This window comes from Cupressus sempervirens, chromosome 5 (genome assembly GCF_028749045.1).
Source record: "Cupressus sempervirens isolate cs-2001-9-10 chromosome 5, ASM2874904v1, whole genome shotgun sequence".
Taxonomy (NCBI): Eukaryota; Viridiplantae; Streptophyta; class Pinopsida; order Cupressales; family Cupressaceae; genus Cupressus; species Cupressus sempervirens.
The window spans coordinates 271,304,319-271,324,728 of record NC_143122.1 but is presented as its reverse complement, the minus strand read 5'-3'; the positions used below and the strand labels follow the sequence as shown (position 1 = coordinate 271,324,728).

The following is a 20,410-nucleotide window of genomic DNA, read 5'->3' as shown; positions in this document are numbered from 1 at the left end:
CCCCAGGGAGGTGAGTAATATCATTATCAACCTTATCTTGAAAAAGGAGAAACTAGAGACCTTTAATGAATATCATTGCATAACTCTTTGCAATACTCTCTATAAATTATTTACTAAGACTATGGTAATGTGATTCTAGAAACTTCTCCCAAACATGATTAGCAAGGAACAAATAGGGTTTGTAAAGGGCAGACTTGTCTTCGATGGAGAAATTATTGCCCAAGAGGCCATACATATTGTTCAAAACAAAAAGAGCCTAGTATGTTAATTGAGATAGATATTGAGAAGGCATATGATAGAGTGGTTTAGGGATTTTTTAGGAAATACCTCAAAGCCTATAGGTTCGGAAAATAATGTGTGAATTTGATCTTTGAATGCATTTCCTCTTCTAAGTTATCAATACTAGTAAAGTATGGTGCACCCAAAGGATATTTTAGAATAAGAAGGGGTCTTAGATAGAGGGTCCAATATGCCCTTTTCTTTTTATCTTAATGGAATTAGTGTTATGAAGAACAATAAACAATGCAAGGTATGAGAAAACTATTAAAGCAATGAGGATAACTAATGGCCTAGACTCAAAAATCTACCAACAGTTTGTTGATGATGCTATGATTTATGGAAAAAGTACCATTGACAAGGCAAAAGTATATAAAACAATATCAAGTCAATATACTAGTGCATCAGGTCAAGAGAATAACCCAGAGAAGTAATAAATCTTCTTCTTTAATACATATCATAATCTGGAGCAACAAATTTGCCAAATTTTGAATTTCAAAAGAGTAAGATTACCTTGTACATACTTAGGTCTCCCTTTAGATAAAGGGGCACATTCGTCAAAATTATGGGATCAAATAACAAAAAAGATAAAAAGGAAAATGGATTTCTGGAAAGAAAACTGACTCTCTTTTGTGGGTAGAGAAACAATGATGTATTGTGTCCTTTAAACACAACCTATTTATCAATTATCTTGTTTTGATCTCTCGACAAAAAATAGGGAAGAAATCAATAGAATTTTTAGAACTTTCTTCTAGTAGTGAATTAAGAAAAAGGAAAAAAAATGTTGTTATCTTGGGACAAGGTACACATACGAAAAGATGAGGGTGGTGTAGGGATAAGGGACATAAAACTCCAAGGTAGAGCTTTAGGAGCTAAACTAGTATGGAGAATGTTAAGGAATCCACACCACAAGAGGGCAATGATCCTAATAAAGAAATATATGAGAAATACTAACAAGATCAATATATTTAGGAAAAAATCACCACTTAAAGGATCAAGATTTTGGAACTTCATGATGGATTGTATATCCTCCATCTAGGATAAACTAACATGGAACCTAAGGAGGCGGAAGAAGCATGCTTCTGGAAAGACTCTTGGGGGAGGATATGATGCTTTGGAAAAGGATGGTAAACTAGCCCATTTAAGAATGTCACTCGAAGGTATATGGGATAAAAGAGGTGTAGATTAAGTGACCTTTGAGGAAGAAGGTAAAGGCTAGAAATAGAATGATTTTGAATACATGAACCTCACACCTAAGGAAAAGGAAGATCTAAAAAGAACCTTATAAAAAAGGAAAGTAACTTTTAATTTTGGCAAGGACAAATTGATGTGGGATGGAAGAAAGAGTGTGACAATTTGAAGAAGGGATATAAATTCCCTGGGTCTCTACAAAGAAGCATAAAGGACTCCCTCCCTTCAACTTTATGTTGGAATAAAGCTTGTTTTCCTAAGGCAAGATTTTTTACATGGTTAAATTTAAATAGGAATGTCCTTACATAATAAATATTTAATTAAATGAGATATTAAGGCCCAAGAAGATGTTCTTTATGCAAAAATGAGGAAGAATCCATTGACCACCATTTTTTTGAGTTTCCCTTATTTGAACCTATGTTGTAAATGGCTATATTCACAAGTGTGTGTATCAATATTTTCAAGTTCCATAATGGATATGCTATAGGCCTGGCCCTATTGGCAATTTTCCTAAGAGGAGAGTATGAAGATACTACGAGGTTGTCATTTTTGGAAACATATATGCTATAGTTAGTGATTCGACTTTGGAGCTATGTTTTGGAGGAGATAACTCAAAAAATTATCTCAGTGTATTATCTACCAATAGAGACATATTTTTGGTTAATGCACTTCATTGGCAACATTTTGGCATGTGCATATTTGATAGAAGATAGTACATAGTATGAGGATTCTATATATGAGAATGCAAGTTAGTATGACTTGTGTGGACATAGTTATTAGAGTTTTACTAGTTGCAATCATGTATAGGTAGAACAAAATAGGGGCATGAAATTGATAAATTGTGTTAAGGAACTAATTTTGTTTACCAAAATAATTACTTAACTCTTATGGGATGACATCATAGATGTTAACCCTAACTTAGCATAAAGTGATTTTATGTTTTGGGACACATGTGAAGACTTGAAGGTTGATAGGACAAAACACATGGGTATAGAGGAAAGTATTTTAGATGTGAAGTGATGTGATCACTATGTCATTGTTTAGTGATAATTATATGATGTGAACTTTTTTAGAGTAGAGAAAAGACAATATATGTGAAGTTGCATAAAGATAACCATCAATGACAAATTAGATATTGAAAATATTAGCACTGTCAAGAGGTTTTTGTATCTATACCTGTTGTATACAAAATATATCATTGTATATTTATATTTGAGAAGTGGGCTCATCTTTCTACTTCATGTAATTGTAACACCAACTCCTAATAGGGTTTAGGCTTATAACAAGGCCCAACCCTCTAACAAGGAAAAATACACTATACATATGTAATAGACTCCTAACATGGTCAATATCTTTCACAATATACTTTTGATTAGTGGATCATTTTGTGGGTACCATCCCCATTGGGGTTGTCCCTTGGTCGGGGTTTCCATAGTTAACAAATAATGGTGTTATGAGTTGCATTGTGTTGTTGTTATATTTACTTTTCAATTTGATTACCTATGCATGTTTAAAGATTGTTAATGTTAGAGTAAATGATTAATTTTATTTCATTTATTAAATTACCTTTACTCCCTTCTTAATATTTCACATTATGCACATGCATTTCCATTTAATAATTAAATATTAATTATTAAATGTCATTTACCTCTTAGGGTTTCCCTATTAGGGTTTTATGATCTCCTTTATTAGGATTGATCCATTGTATTTTCATTCATTCGTTCAGTCCGATAATATATTCTTCCATATTTTTAGAGCCAAACCGTTGCCTTCTCTTGTCTTTTTCTTCTTTGTGACAGGTTCTTGCATGCAGGTGTTCTACTAGATTTATGGATTTGTTCTCATCAAATTCTTCATGGTATCAGAGTTGGATCTATTGTAGCTTGTTATTATTTGGAGAAAAAGAGGAATGAGGGTTTGATATAATAGATTTGGCTATTTTCAAGGGTTTTTTTGTGAAAATAGGGGGGTCTCTAAAATATAGAGCACCTTGAGGTCAAACAAGACCTCACGGTTGGATTAAGAGGATGTCAAAACCCTTATTTCTATATAACACACACCTATTTTGGTCAACTTTACATTTTGAGGCAAAAAACTTTTTACCTACTAGGGTCATACAACCCTTGGCATGCAATTTGAGATGAGAATTTACAAAAATCGCAAAAGTAAATAAAAAACCATAAAAAATGGTTTTAAAAAAGTGCAACAGGTTTAGATTTTACCACTACATTTTATTTTAAAATTGCTGGTGGTTATACACACCGCTAGAGGTTCTTTAAATTGCTAGCCTCACTGCCATTGTCGAGCACCATTGTCACCGATGTTTTGGCCATGTCAATCCTGACACTAGCACAAGCCTCAATAAAACCATCTAACACATCATAATATCATAAATCAACCATAAGCATAATCAATCCAACTAATACAATAACATAAATATAATCACCCTAAGGGTGTAGACCACTCATGGTCCCAATCATGATCACTCACAAAGAAAGATCATCAAGGTTGCATCCATCATGCTGACTTACATTAATTGAATGTGAGAGGCACTACATCTATTAGTCTAGATGGTAAGACTAACATTGAAGATGCATATTTTATTCATGGATTGAAACATAATAACATGTTGATAAGGGTTATTTGTAGACGTTTAAAATTATCTCAAACACTATATTCACATATTTAATATCTCATCTAGCACTTTAATTAATTATCTAGTAATTAATGGTGTTTTTTACATTCATGTAAATATTAAATTAAACTTATTTAATTAAATATGTTCACTTCCCTAAGGTATTTGAATTAAATTCAAATACACCACCCTAATGTATTAAATTAATTTAAGACAGTCCTCCATAAGTCCCCTTTCAAAATAAATTTCATTTATTTAAATTCCCCCACATGATTAAAATTTCTTAAACTCTCCATTAAATTAAATACTATTTAATTTAATCCTAAATCCTACCTAAAAACTAGACTACTACCCATCACTTTCATCCATTCACTAGTTAACCAAGATTAATTATCCTAAGATTAATACTCAATCCCAAACAACCCACCTTTCCTTAACTTCTCTAAAAAGTAATTGTACACCTTTGTCACCCACTCCTTTTTCCAAGGTTTCTCACACGTGTGAGAAAACTTTGAGTCACTCAAACCTTGAAGGGTTGGAGTGACTTTTGCATGGCTTTTCCTTTAGCTCACATGTCTCCCTTTTGGAACTTATGAGGATGCCACATTAATGTCACCTTCTCAAGATCACCCTCAAGTCTATAAATAAGACCCTTGTCTCAAGCATTTCCCATCTCTTTCATATGCATTGTTATCATGCTAATTTATTGTTAGAGCTTTATATATTTTTATGCTTAGACCTAACCTTTGGTAGTTGTTTGCATTTTGTTCTTAGTTCTTGCATGCTCATGATGGTGTTGCATTGTTAATTTCTTGTTATTGCATCTATCTCCATTATCCTTGAATGATTTCAAGAATGGTTGCTTCTATAGCCATTTATCAAAGTGTTCTTCACTCATTTAACACAGTTTCATGTCATTTTCATCAATCTTGGGATTCAATAATTGTGTTTGGGAGAGTACATTCACATCCCTCAATCTTAAGAACACTTAAAAACCCTTTGGGTGTGCTTGGTGAGCTTCTTCGAGGTTGTGTGGGACTCTATTTATTGGTTTTATTAGCTTAGTGAAAATCAAGTAGTTAATTGTTTTGTTTCTTGAAATTGATACATGAACACGAGGTTTTACAACTAACGTTTTCCTCAGGTTTTTTTACATATACTCTATTATTTACAATTTTTTGATAAGAAGTATTTAATCAAGGATACGAATGGAAATTATATTTCCAAAAGAACAAGAACACAAACAAGAAGTAATGTATTTCAGTTGAATCCTACATAGATTAATTGTCTTGTCGTAAAAGTTAATGACAATTGGCTATGTAATATAAGATTTTTTCATATAAATTTTGATAATATAGTGAATGTGAGAAATTATAACACTATAAGAGATATAACTAAGATTTTGAAACCTACTAACATGATGTGAAAGGAATGTGTGATGGCTAAATAGAAAAATAGTACATTTCAAAGAAAAAGCATTTACTACTTCAGAAAAGTTAGAAATCCTTGGTGCAAGAGCACCTAGGGTTTGACACAACAACCAATGCAAAATTTTGGCATGTAATAACCTTATCTAGGCCTTGAATGAAATAAGAACCTAAAAGAGTCCAATATGTGGTTTTTGAGAAGTCTAGAGGTCAATAATTGAGTTAAAGAAACTTGGCCAAACATTTGTTAATGTATGCCAAAAGTTGCCAAGTAGGAAATATGTGGCCTAATGAGAAAAATGACATTAGAGTGCTAAGAGTAGGTAAAAATTATTTTGAAAGTGTATTAGGAATAATATGGAGTCATTTTGCAAAGGTTGAAGTAAAGTTTATATCAAGAAAAGATAAATTGCTAATGTTGCTAAAAAGTTCTCATGACAACTTTTCCAATTATGCAAATTTGCATGACAACTTTTGCGAGAATGTTCCATCTCATGGAAAATAAGTTATGGGATCAAACCAATTGATGGATCATGTGTAGGAAGGATATATAAGCACTTCTAAAACATTGTATGGATGTTGGCTGGAGTTTGGTGTGAAATCAATAATGAACAAGTGCATATTTATGGTGAAACTATCACATCCACCTTTACAAGTGGAGCAACTTGTATTTTGTGGATTCAAACTTTAGTCATTTTACTATAAATAGTTAGAGTGCCTTATTTCCTTGCATCTTAAGATTTGGTAGGAGTTAGTGTTCAGTTTTGTGTACTTAAATAAAATCCTTTTCTAGTAGCCAGTTTACTTGTCTAAACAGAGTGGAAAGCCATAAAATGGCCCTAACTTAAAATCTCACCATGAGATTTTCACAACCTCTTGGAATCTTTGAGTATGATCAATGTACATATCAAATCTTTTTGCAGAACACTAGAAGATGAAATGTGTATTAGGAATGGGGATTTTTTTGGGGACTTGTGTCAAAAGTTTCTGAGTTGTTAAGCAAAAACTAAATTAGGAGGCCAAATTGAGGGCTAGTAGGGCTAGTGGGTGTACCATCCTAAATTGGAAGCAATTTAATTTATAACTGTTTAGCACCTATTTGGTAATATTTAATGATAAAATTGCATTTAAATCTCTCATCTCTCCTCCTCTTAAATGGGATCTAGGTAGGACCTAATACTTTTCCTCCTTAGTATTCCTTTTCTATAATGAAAAAATCGAGGTAGGATATATTTACTTAGGTCCTCCCCTTTCCTATCTCATCAATCAATCTAACTCCTTTTTGCACCAAAGTGAGCTTTCCTTATAATCTAGACTTGATTTCTAGATTAATTAACTTAGTCAATTTATTCCAAAAATTGTTAACTTCACTGTTCAATACTTTATCGAGTATCAAAAATTGACTTAGTTATTACTGAGTCGTAGTAGAAAGTAAATAACATACATAAAACAACTTGTAACATAAATCATTCACACTTTTGACACCAAGATTTTTAACTTGGAAACTTTGTAAAGGGAAAAACCACCTGGGACCAATAACCCAAAAATATTCACTCTTCTGGAGTGAGCTCTTCTAGGAGCCAACCTTGTTAAGGTCTACATACACATTATTTATGTGACATGGTAAGAGGATTTACACTAAAATATAATCTAGACCTTGTCATTAGTCCTTGATCCTATCTAAAGAGTGGCCCATTCTAAAGGACTTATAAACACCACTAATTGATGTTAACATATAGGATTTCACAGACTTGTTAGAACCACTCGGTTAAGAGATTTTTGTGGTACAATAATTATAAAGTAGTATTGATCTGTTAGGTTTAGCATTACCTTGCTTGTTCTATTCAGTCTCTTTCTGATCTTTTACTGATCTCTTTATTGGTAGATTCACTTCTTTTCACTCTTTCCTTGACTTTGCTTGATCTTCTCTTCTCTTTGCTCAATTCACCTTGCTCTTATTTCTTCTTCAACTTTACACAATCACCAACTTAGCAATAACAATCAACAACCAAAAACTTGTTCTAGGTTCTCCTTAAATAGTAGTCTCTATGCTTTTGGATTCTTCCAATTATTATTAACCACAATCTTTGACCATAGATTCATTGTGTTTAGTCACTTAGATAATAGAACTTTGGGCTCATCATTATCCTTCTTCAATCTCCATCATCAGATCTTCATTGTATTTTTCCAGCTGTAGATCTTATAGAAAACTTTGATTTGTGCCTTTGAACTTCTTGAACATTCTTTATTTCCATCAAAAGTTGGCCTTAGATTCCAACTTTACAAACTTGTTCTTCCAACTATTACTTAGTGAACATAACATTTCACTCGGGCAATACATCACTCGGTTAATACTATATTTGCTCGGTTAATACTGAACTTTCAACTTTGCTTTGTCAATTGCTCGATGAACACTGTAGTCACTCGGTGAATATTGTCTTCCTTCTTTCACCTTGTCACTCGACAGTGTAGCTTGTATAACACATTACATTACAATATTACATGATTGTAAAATAATCAAACCAACATTACATTTTCCCTGTCTAACTCATTCAAGTGCTTGTTGAATACCATACTTATCAACTCAGTCATCAACATACTTCCTTCAAATCCTTTTCATCAATCAAATCATATGACACTCAATTGAATTACCATAATGTCTAATCAACTAAGACTTGACATCAATAACAAAATAACAAATGATATGACATTTTTGCATACATTCATAACATTCTCAATTGCATCATCATATGGAGCTGACAAATGAATACTCTTTTCCTAATTTTTCACTATTAGAACTAGTAAAACCCAAAGACCAAACAATAAATCAATAATAAATCATGAATAATATTAATCTAAAATATAGATATTAGAAACTATAGCGAAAAGTTAAATATTTAACTCTTCATGGCGCAAATTAATAAAAAGCATGAGCTTAAAACATTAATTCCCTACTCCTATAAAGAGAGACTCATAAAAGATAAATAAATAAACCCATTCCCTTATTTTTAAAATTTAATTAATCTTCAAAACTAATTAAAAACATTAAATGGTAGGCAGGGAACCAGATTCCACATTAACAAAGTCCTTTCTCTCACCGTACCTTTTGGAAAGGATAATAGGAATTTCAAAGGGACGCCGGAAACATTTCTCAAGGACAACTTCGAAAAATATTAAATCAAATCCACGAACTTTCTGCAACACCACCAACGTGGTTTCCAATGGCTATGGCTGCCATAGCCGCTTCAGAGTTATGCACTTCCATATTAACTCCAAAGATTTCTTCTGTCGCTCGTTTGACCCCTTCCCTGACTCGTACTCGTAATTCTCGATTACTTGGCCATAATAATTGGAGACAAAGACCGGCAAATAGATTAGTCGTTCGAGCTGCCCGAATACAATCCAGAGCAGTGTCCCTCAAATCCAGAGCCCCCAATTTTGAGGTAACATTCTTTATTTCAACTTATTTTCCGCATTCATGTCTTCTCACATTTATAGAATTATTAATAATTGACGAGTTTTTGCAGCTTCCGGAGCCTTTGACGGGAAGAGTGTGGACGTTGGAGGATTTCGAAGCATATCCTGCTCTGCTGGTATTTTTCTAGCCCTCTTAGTAAATGTGATACTGTTCTTGATAATTAATTGTTGTTATTTAACATGCAGGTGATGTTCATATGTAATCATTGCCCTTTTGTTATTCACTTGAAGCGAGACATTGTAAAACTTGCCAATGATTACGACAGAGTATGTTGTTTCTTGCCTCTCCACAGTTTTTTTGAAGATTTGGGCGTGCTTTTGTTTTATGCTTTTTCCACTATCAAGTAAAATTGGCTTGCTCATTAACAAGGAATTTGTATCCGTGTCCATTAAGCTTTGTAAATTTCCTCATAGTATAATATTTCTGAATAACCGATTAACTAGCCACATTAACATTTTACAATATTTCTGCAGTTGGTGGATTGGTAGATCTGGGTTTAAAACAAACTAGCTTATCAGAACGAAACCCAAATATTATAAATCTTTAAACAATATATAAGGTTAATTACTTGTTTCCTATTTTTATAAACTTTTTTTCTATAGAGCGGTTTAGTACATCAAATTAACCTAAGAAACTAGCTTCAAGTTATCGCTTGTGGAACAGTAATGCCTTCCCCATTGAAAGCCAACTCCTCTGCCCCATAGGCCAGTCCACATTAAAATAGGGACTTCTATAAAGCCGGGGACTCACATATCGGAGGGTGTAAAACATGGGTTTTGCTGACCCATCTTACCACTTGACACTGGGCCAGGGCCAGGGATACATGTATGCTATGTAATTATATTTCTTTATATCTCTATGGGTATCCATCTACTGAATGAATTATTTAATTGCTTGTCATGCAGAAAGGGCTTGCAACTGTAGCGATATCATCAAATTCAATTGTTACTCATCCTCAGGTATGATCATATATCCCAAAGAACTTGAGAAGAAGGTGAATAGGCCTTGCTTTGTACAAAAGCTTACAGAGGACGATTTCCCCTTCTTTTGTGCAGGATGGTCCAGATTTTATGGCTGAGGAAGCTAAGAGTTTTGGTTATCCATTTCCGTATCTTTATGATGAGGTGAGTAAATCCTGACAAATAAACCTATTCTTCTTTCTAATAAGAATCACATAATTTAGGCATTTCTTCAGCTTCTGTTGTTGACTTTGAAAAGAATAAGAATTTATCTAGGCATGATTGTTTCAACTAAAATTATCTGGATTCTACAATATATCAATATATATATATATATATATATATATATATATATATATATATATTTTGGCGAAACATTATATTTATATTAGTAATAATTGGTTCAAAAAAGCTCCCGAAGAAAAGAACTAGGAAAGAGAAACTCCGGTTATTGCCTGATACAAAAAAGGATGTAGAAGAAGAAATACTGCATCAAGAGAGTATCTATCAACACTAAAGAATGTTGTCCTAGAGATTCCCAAATCGAGAATATAGTGATTACAAAGAGCCCAAAACTCATATGAATACAATTCATTGTTTGGTGCCAGAGACAAGACCAAGAGCCCAGCCAAAAACTGTCATAAAGATTACCATCGCTAATCTACATCCAAAACTCCAATTGAGACCTTGATATAAGAAAGCCATTTGATGCAAGTGCAATCCAAGACCCTGATCTGCATACAATATCTCAAAAGAACAAGTGAGATCCATAAAAGAAAAAACATACAAAATCATAAAGAAGTTGTAATTTACTATCAAATAAAATATGAGGACTCAACCTTATTCTAAACATATTCTTTTGTCATAATATTAACCAAATTGGGGAGATCAAGGAGGTTAAGTGGAAAAGTAAAGAGTTAATATAAACCCCCTCAACACCCAAATTAGCCAGACAATCAGCTAAAAGATTGCCTTTTCTATAAGTATGCATGATGTAACATTCAAAGATTGAATCAAGAAGAGACCATACTTGATGTAATATATACTGTATGGACCAATTATATACATGACGGTTAATACTGTAATAATCTGAACTTAATTTTTTTATCAAAATGCTGACTGTATAGTTGAGATAGATTTTTGTCAGATAGTTCTCAGACCACCTAAAAAGGCTCTATTACCACTGTATGTAAATTCTACCAGTTCTAAAAAATAAAATCCAATTCGTACTTTGAGGTATATTGTCAAATAGTTGACACGAAATCACAGTTCCTCAGCCATTAGACCTCATGAACATGCACACTCTTCATACAATTTATTTACTGATATAATAACAATGGATTTATAATAGGAAAAAGCACAATCACACAGAACTATATTGAAATTAAAATTTAAGTAATCAGGTCCATGCTTTATGACACATATTATGGAGTTTAAACTTTACACAACAACAATATGAATGTAATCTCTGTGTCTGTAATATCCAGTAAAAGGAATAATGCAAAGGTGTTGTGAAATGGACAGACCATCGCAAGGGAGAGTGTCACTGTTGGAGTTCATGGACGCCCAAATACTCAGCCGAACACATTTCATGGAGCCTGTCCCAATTGGCCGACTGTCTCAATAGCCTCTTCTAGCTCACGTACGATGGAGGAAAGTCACAAGCTCAACCCGGGGAGGAGATAATAGTCAATGCCGCTGCCTCTACAAACCCATGAAACTCACAGTTCCCTTCCAAGTCACAGCTCACTGTTGTTCACGTCTGCTCTTAGTTCATTTGTCTCAATTCAGAGACTCCACTCAATCCACAGTAAGACTGTAACATTCATGCATAGAGGAGTCATGACTGTTGACGTCTTTCCTTGAGCAACTTGTGAATGTGGGTGGGGAAGTCTGTGAACGCTGAGAATGGCTCTCGTCTGCTGTACCATCCTCAGACTCTAGGACCTCGGAGGGAGACTTACGCTTTCAGCACTAAACTTGTCCCTGATATTAAACTGATATCTGCCTACTGTCATCTCCACAATATCTCAGATAAGCATTTCATATAAAACCAAATGCACTTACTGTCAAATTGTCTAAACTGAGTACTTGCCAATTTCCTGCCCTGAACTGTAGTTAATCTTCTAAAGAGGAGTTTGGGTTGATGTCCAATTTCCTCGGAAAGAACCGAACTCGAGGGATTTCATCCTCAGAGTTCCAACCAGTCACATTAAAGCAACCAGAGTGTGCCAATGTATTGTATTCATAAATTCTTGTGTCAACCCCAATGCAAGCTCCTTCTTTTATAACCTCGAAGTGAGGGAAACAACAATGAAACAAGGAATGTGGGATCAAACACAATTTTGTCCTATAGTCACTTAAGTCACTTTATAAAATAAAAGACATATAAAATAAAGTAACTTTACCCACACATACTTCAGTAAATTAACTGAAGTATATAATATAAAATCTCCGATGTGACTGGTAGGCATCCTGATAGCTAATACCGTTAATCTACTCGGATGTGGAGATAGATTAACTTGGCACAAAACACTAGTGCGGAGAAGGGGACATGACAATCCTCCCTTCCCAGGATTGCTTGCCCTCAAGCAATCTCAATGCTGGGTGTTGCAGAATAGACTCACCCTCCCAGGTGGTGTCCTCATATGGTAAGTCTTTCCAACGAACCAAATATTCCCTGACAGTTCTATTACGCAACCTCCTTTCCCTAGTTTCAATCACCTCTTTGGGCACCAAAATAAGTTTACCCACCTTATCAAGCGGAGACAAACTATTTGAAGGCACAATCTATTGGTCAATGACCTTCTTGAGGCATGAGACATGAAATACATTGTGGATTCGGCTGTCACTTGGCAAACCCAACTCATAAGTAACCTTTCCCACACTCTTGGTGATGCAGTAAGTTCCATAAAATTTGGGCTTAAGTTTCTCTGACCCACTTTTTTTCAAGGAGCTTTGTCTATATGGTTGTAGACGAAGAAAAACCTTGTCACCCAGTCAAAACTCTGCTTAGAACGATGCCGGTCAGCATATAACTTTTGCTCGTTCTGTGCCTATTGAATATTATCCCTGAGAGCTCTGAGGATGTCTTACTGATCCGAAATCCAATCTTTGGCCAATGGCGCCCTACTGTCCTGTAAGGCTAAATCAATAAAGGAGAGAGGCTCATAACCATAAAGGGCGTAGAAGGGAGTCATCTGAATAGACATATGATAAGTGGAGTTGTAGCAATACTCCTCCAAATACAGCTACTTAACCCATGCTCTCTGTTGACTTGCAATGTAATTCCTCAAGTACCCATCCACCCATTTATTCACTATTTCGGTCTGATCATCTGTTTGCGGGTGATAGCTAGTGCTAGGAGTTAACTTTGTCCCTGTCAATCTAAAAATCTCTTGCCAAAATGTGCCGAGAAATCTACTGTCCTTGTCACTCACAATAGTCTTCGGTAATCCATGGAGACAAAAAACCTCTCGGAAGAACAACTCAGCCACCTGAGAGGCTGACCAATCCGCGGCAATTGTGAAGAAGTACGCGAACTTAATCAGTCTGTCTACCACCACAAAGATGCAATCCCTGCCCTAGACCCTAGGTAGCCCTATGATAAAATCCATGGAGATGCTCTCCCACCCCTGAGCGGCAATAGGGAGAGGCTGAAGTAAACCTGCAGGAAAGCCTTGCTTAGACTTGTTCTGCTGACAAGTCTGACACTCCCTAACATGCTGCAATACATCGTCCTTTAGCCCCTTCCAAGAGAATCTCTCCCTGATCTGCCTGTAGGTTTTGAAAAAACCTGGGTGCCCTGTTGATAGTGCATCGTATATGGTGTGCATAATATCCCCCCTTAGTTTAGATTCAGGTACTAGGTAGATTCTACTTTTGTAATATATAACATCATTCATCACCTTGTACTGCTCGTCCTGAAGTATACCATCCATAATTTGACATGCGTGAGCATTTTTGGAATACTCCACTAACAATTGGGACCTCTAATCTGCTGAAATCTTGGAAATGGCATAACACTCTAGCACTGGGGGTCTTTGGGAAAGAGCATCAACAACTATATTATTTTTCCCCTTGACATACTCAGTGTCAAAATCGTAAGCTTGGATCTTGCTGACCCATTTCTGTTGTCTCTCATTCAACCTTCTGTTCCAAGAAGTAGCGTAAGCTGTTAAGGTTGGTCTTCACTGTAAATTTACTTCCCACCGAGTACTGCCTAAATTTAGCTAAGGCATGCATTATGACCAGCATCTCCTTATCATAAGTGGAATATAGTAATTTGCTGCCCCTAAGTTTCCTGCTCTCAAAAGCAATGGGATGACAATCCTACATCAATACTGCCCCCCTATTCCACTTCCTGAAGCATCACACTCTAAAAAAAAGGTTTAAAAAAATTAGGAAATGCTAGCACTGGACATGTACTCATCACCTGTTTTAGTTTATCAAAGGATGCCTCTGAATCTTCTGTCCAACTAAATGCCCCTTTTTGTGTTAGATCGGTAAGGGGTGTTGCTACCTGGGAAAAACCTCTAGCGAAGTGCCGATAATAAGAACAAAGACCAAGGAAACCCAGCAACCTAGATACATCTCTCATAGGTGGCCAATCTGGGATTGCCTGTATCTTTTTCTGATGCATCTTAACCCCCTCGGCACCAATCACATGACCCAAATAGAGAATCTCGGTTAGTCCAAATTCGCACTTAGATTCTTTTGCAAATAAAAAATGTTCTTCCATGATACTAAGGATCTCATCTAAGTGCTACAAATGTTCCTCCCAAGTCCTGCTAAAGATTAATATGTCATCAAAGAAAACCAACAAACTCTTCCTTAGTTGTTTTTTGAAAATATGGTTCATGCATGACTGGAAAGTGGCTAGTGTGTTAGTGAGCCCAAATAGCATCACCAAGAACTCGTAGTGTCTGTAGTGACATCTAAAAGCTGTCTTATGCACATCCTCCTCTCAGACTTGTATCTGGTGGTATCCTGATTGAAGATCTACCTTTGAGAAATAAACAGCCACATGAAGCTCATCTAGTAACTCATCAGTGTGGGGAATCAGATACCTGTTTTTAATGGTTCTCTTGTTCAAGGCGTGGTAATCTATACACATCTGAAGGGTGCCGTCCTTCTTCTTATCCAACACCACTGAAGAGGCAAAGGGGCTAGAATTGGGTTTTATATGTCCCATATCTAGAAGTTCCTTGCTCGTCTTCTCTATCTCCTCCTTGTAGTGCTTGGGGTGACGATAAGGAGTAGTAATGACGGGTTTGGCACCCTCCTCTAGCTCAATGATATGCTCAAACCTTGTATCTGGTGGAATTCCTAGAGGTGTATCCTCAAACACCCTCCTGTGCTTGTCTAGGACTGTCTGAATGTCACAATGATACTGCTGTCCTGTATCCTGTCTCTCCTTCGAAGAGATGAAGCACTGTGTCGCTCATTCTATATTATCATGTCTCAAAATGGCTTCCATCCTTGTGAGTTGTTATCAATCTGAGTCCACTATCTGGTATGGCTTTTAGGACTACTAATCGATCACCGTGTGAGAATTCCAACTGCATGGTCTCGTGATCAAAAGTATATTTGCGGAGAGTCCTTAACTACTGTCTACCTAGAATGGCATCCAAACCCTCCAAATCGACAACATAGAAATCAGTCTCCAAAAGATAATCGTCAAACTGTATCTGAAGACCGACTACTTTCTCTGTACATCTCAAAACCTCACCGCCTACTACCTTCACCTCAAACTTGAGTATGTCAATTGTTTGCAAACCTCTCCTAGATACCATCTGTGTACTAATGAAATTATGAGAGGCTCCTGTATCCAAGAGGCAAACAATGCGCTGACCCTTAACCACACCCTTCACTCTAAAAGGATGATATGCCAGATCACTAGAAAGAGTGGCTATAACCGGAGGCTATTTCGTGACGGCTTTCTTCTTTTTATCTTTGAGGGGCTGCTCCTCAACTTCTTCCTCGCTTCCCTCAACATCTTCACCCTCCTATCACTCCCCTTCATCCTCGAAAAGAACCTCAACATAGTGAATCTTGTCTTTACCAAAGTATCTGTGATTGGGGGTCCAAGGTTCCCTGCAAGTGAAGCACAATTTCTTCCTCCTGAGTTCATTACGAGTTTCAAAATCCAATCTGGGAGGATTTGGTTTTTGCTGGTTTTTGTTTCCTTGGCTTGATGTAGATCCTCTATAAGGTTTCTTGGGAGGCTGTAATATCGATGAAGGTGAATCCAAATCATGGGCGATCTTAATCGTGTCATCCAGTGTGTTCGGTTTAAGTACCTTAACCAAACCCCTATATCTGTCCTGTAACCCCTTTGTGAATAACATTACCTTGTGTTGCTTTGACATATTTGGCACCATAAGTGATATATGTTGAAACTCATCAATGAACTTATCCAAAGACCCACTCTGACGTAACTGAGCCAAATCCCTGTAATAGACTTCAATATCTTTCCTCTCAAAGCGAGTTCTCAGCTTGGAGCTGAAAATCTCGTATGAAGTTATGAGGCCATGATCCTCGGTGACTAGTCCATGATGCCACCAATCGTATGCAACTCCCTCAAGGTGCATAGTTGCAAATCTGATGGCTTCCGCTTCAGCCATAGACTTAAGTGTCAAATAGGTATCCAGTTTGTGAATCCAAGCTCTAGCGGAAGTTTAACCGCTGCCATCAAAGGTGGGAGAGTTAGTTTGTTCATAGCATGTTTTAGGTCCCTATTAGGTGCTCTCAATCTTCGATCTTGCTGCTGCCTATCAGCCTCTCTTTTCTGATTTAAATACTGAACAAAAGTCAGATTTTGTTTAATTGGATCCATAAACAAATCCCACTCATCAAACGTTGCCATAACATTGTCCGGTAATAAGTTTGAAGTTGCTGGTCATACAACTTCTTCTTCTACATTAAAAATTAGCATTAAGGGCCTGTCAGTGTTATGTGTGTGAGGTTTAGCTGCTCGGGGAGATCTAGCTATACTACCGCCTCCACTGTGATGGCTTGGAGCTCTTCTATAAACCAGGACCAACTGCTGCATAGTACCTGCTAATTGCTGAAGAGCATTGGCAATGTTGTTCTGTCCATCTCTGATAGTTTGCAATGTTTCCCAGACTTCCCTGTCCTGTTCAATTTCATTATGTGCCATTTGAACGTTGTTTTCTGGTTCAACTTGTCCCAAATGATCAACCTGTTGAGTAATATCAGCTTGTTCACCTGTTTCAAAAGTTATTTCTTCATCCACTGTAAAACTGTCTTCAATGTCAATATGATTTGAAGAATCTGCTTGTTCTAGCTGTAGGTGACTGAATTTATGTTGTCTTCTACTCATTCTTGGCTGTCAATTTTTTGGGTAAAAATTGGTCTGCAAAAAATTTGTTATTTCCCACAAGATGATAGGTCTTGTGGCTCTGATACCACTGTAATAATTTGAACATAAATTTTTGATCAAAATGCCGACTGTATAGTTGAGATGGATTTTTGTCAAACAGTTCTTAGACCACCTAAAAAGGCTCTATTACCATTGTATGTAAATTCTACCAGTTATGAACAATAAAATCCAATTCGTACTTGAGGTATATTGTCAAATAGTTGACACAAAATCATAGTTCCTCAGCATTATGCATCTTATCCTCTTCATACAAGTTATTTACTGATATAATAACAATGGATTTATAATAGGAAAAAACACAATCACACAGAACTATATTGAAATTAAAACTTAACTAATCAGGTCCATGCTTTATGACACATATTATGGAGTTTAAACTTTGCATAGCAACAATATGACCGTAATCTCTGTGTCTGTAATATCTAGTAAAAGGAATAATGCAAAGGTGTGAAATGAATAGATCGTCACAAGGGAGAGTGTCACTGCCGGGGTTGATGGATGCCCAAATACTTAGTCGAACACATTTCATGGAACCTGTCCCAACTGGCCGACTATCTTGATAGCCTCTTCTAGCTCACATACGATGGAGAAAAGTCACAAGCTCAATTTAGGGAGGAGATAATAGTCAATGCTGCTGCTTCTACAAACCCGTGAAACTCACAGTTCCCTTCTAAGTCAAAGTTCACTATTGTTCACGTTTGCTCTTAGTTCATTTGTCTCAGTTTGGATACTCCACTCAATCTGCAGTAAGATTGTAACATTCATCCGTATAGGAGTCACGACTGGTGATGTCTTTCCTTGAGCAATGTGCGAATGCGGGTGGGGAAGTTTGTCAATGCTGAGACTGGCTCTCGCCTGTTGTTACTGTCATTAGACTCCAGGACCTTGGAGGGAGACTTACGCTTTCAGCACTAAACTTGTCCTTGATATTAAACTGATATCTGCCTACTGTCATCTCCACAATATCTCAGATAAGCATTTCATATAAAACCAAATGCACTTATTCTCAAACTGTCTGAATTGAGTACTTGCCGATTCCCTGCCCTGAACTGTAGTTAATCTTCTAAAGAGGATTTTGGGGTGACGTCCAACTTCCTCGGAAAGAACTGAACTCGAGGGATTTTATTCTCAGAGTTCCAACTAGTCACATTAAAGCAATTGGAGTGTGCCAATGTATTGTATTCATAAATCCTTGTGTCAATCCCAATGCAAGCGCCTTTTATAACCTTGAAGCGAGGGAAACAACAATGAAACAAGGAATGTGGGATAAAACACAATTTCGTCCTGTAGTTGCTTAAGTCACTTTATAAAATAAAGTAACTTTACCTACACACACTTGAATAAAATAACTGTAAGTACATAATATAAAATCTTCGATGTGACTGGTAGGCATCCTAATAGCTAATGTCGTTAATCTACCCGTATGTGAAGATAGATTAACCTAGCGCCAAAACACTAGTGCGAAGAAGGGGACATGACAAATACAGGCATTAATAATAATGGATGAATCCCCTTCAACATGTAACTTAGATATAGAAAGTGATTTTGCAAGTTCCAAACCAAAAAGCAAGGCCAATGCCTCAGCTTTGTTATTAGTACACTGAGGGAGAGAAGATGATTTTGCTGCAATCACATGCCCTTTAAAATCTCTAATGACTATGCCATAGCCAAAGTTGCTTGGATTTTCTCTAGAGGCCCCATCAAAATTGAGTTTGAAATAACCGTCACTTGGATGAATGCACTTGGTTTGTGCTCGAATAAGAGGAATCATGGATGGACACAATGGAGCAAGAAGATGAGGAAAAAGTAAACCCTTCCACCGATGAATAACATAACCATCCAAGGAGAAAAAACATGTTTACCCTTGTATTTACTTACTGAAGCATTAACAAGCTCAACAATTGATCTCCCTAATCCTTCCAAAAATTGAGGGATTGGAGATGACGTCTATCTAAAAATTCTCTTGTTTCTTTCCCACCAAATTGCCCTTACTACAGATGCAGGGATGCATTTCCAAAAACGTGAAAACATTGATTTAGAGTATAAGATTGGCCATGCTTGGAATAAATCCCATAGCGAATTAGGTAATGGCATATGGAAATTAAGCTTATTAAGGAAAAAATGCCAACAATCTTGGGCAAAAAGGAAATTTAAGAAGAGGTGATCTGTTGTTTCTATAACTTGCAGACGGAGCACACAGTTAAATGGATTAGAAATGTTTAATCTGTGAAGATGATCACTAGTTAAAATTCGGTTCTTTAGTGCAAGCCATGCAAAGCATCCTGCTTTTGGCAAAACTAAGCTATTTCAGCAGAATTCAAAAGCACGATATGTGATCTGATTAAACTGATTGTGTTGAAGAGCAAGCATTCTAGTTTAATAGAGTATTTACCATCTTTAGCTGGAACCCAAAAGAGATGATCTGGTGGATTAGACATAAAAACATTTCTTTCAGCTAGTACTTGTTTGAAAGAAGCAGCCTAATTGTGGGATATAGGAAGAATTGAGGGGTCTTGCCAAATGATTAGTCATGTGAATCTATGAATAGTTGAGACATAAGTAGAAAAAGACATCCCCCAAGCTTTAATCACTATGTTTGAAAAATCCTTTAGAGAATCAATAGTGGCAAGGGGGGAACCCATTCCATGAATCAAACAAAAAATTGACACTATCCTCATTGTTCACTTGCCATGATATGAATGAAGTAATAACTTCTCAAGAAGCCATCATGAAATCCCAAATGATAGATCCCTTTGGCGGGTCTAGCACAGTAAGAACTCTGGAAGGTTCCAAGTTATCTAAATATTTTTATTGTAAAAGGCAGCACCATTTGGCAAAGGATTTTTCATACATTTGCCAAACAAGTTTAGCACCAAAAGCCCTATTTGTATTAGTAATATTGGGAAGTCCGGCACCTCCTATTCTATAAGAGGTTGACATGGCATGCATAGAAATTAGTTGTATTTTCTTTTGACCATTCATATTATTTGACCAAAGATAGGTGCAGATTAAAGTTTCAATTTGAGAGATGATACCTTT

General features: G+C 36.2%; 1 protein-coding gene across 1 annotated transcript in view; it reads left to right on the top strand.

Moving 5' to 3' along the window:
* The first annotated feature begins 8,676 nt into the window (after positions 1-8,676).
* LOC149555612 (uncharacterized) overlaps positions 8,677-20,410 on the top strand; it is a 63,052-nt gene continuing 51,318 nt past the window's right edge. Inside the window, exons 1-5 of the mRNA XM_089829730.1 lie at positions 8,677-8,972; positions 9,057-9,122; positions 9,193-9,273; positions 9,913-9,966; positions 10,063-10,131. Coding sequence (XP_089685856.1) covers positions 8,751-8,972; positions 9,057-9,122; positions 9,193-9,273; positions 9,913-9,966; positions 10,063-10,131 — 492 coding nt within the window. The 5' untranslated portion in view covers positions 8,677-8,750. The remainder of the gene's footprint in view (positions 8,973-9,056; positions 9,123-9,192; positions 9,274-9,912; positions 9,967-10,062; positions 10,132-20,410) is intronic.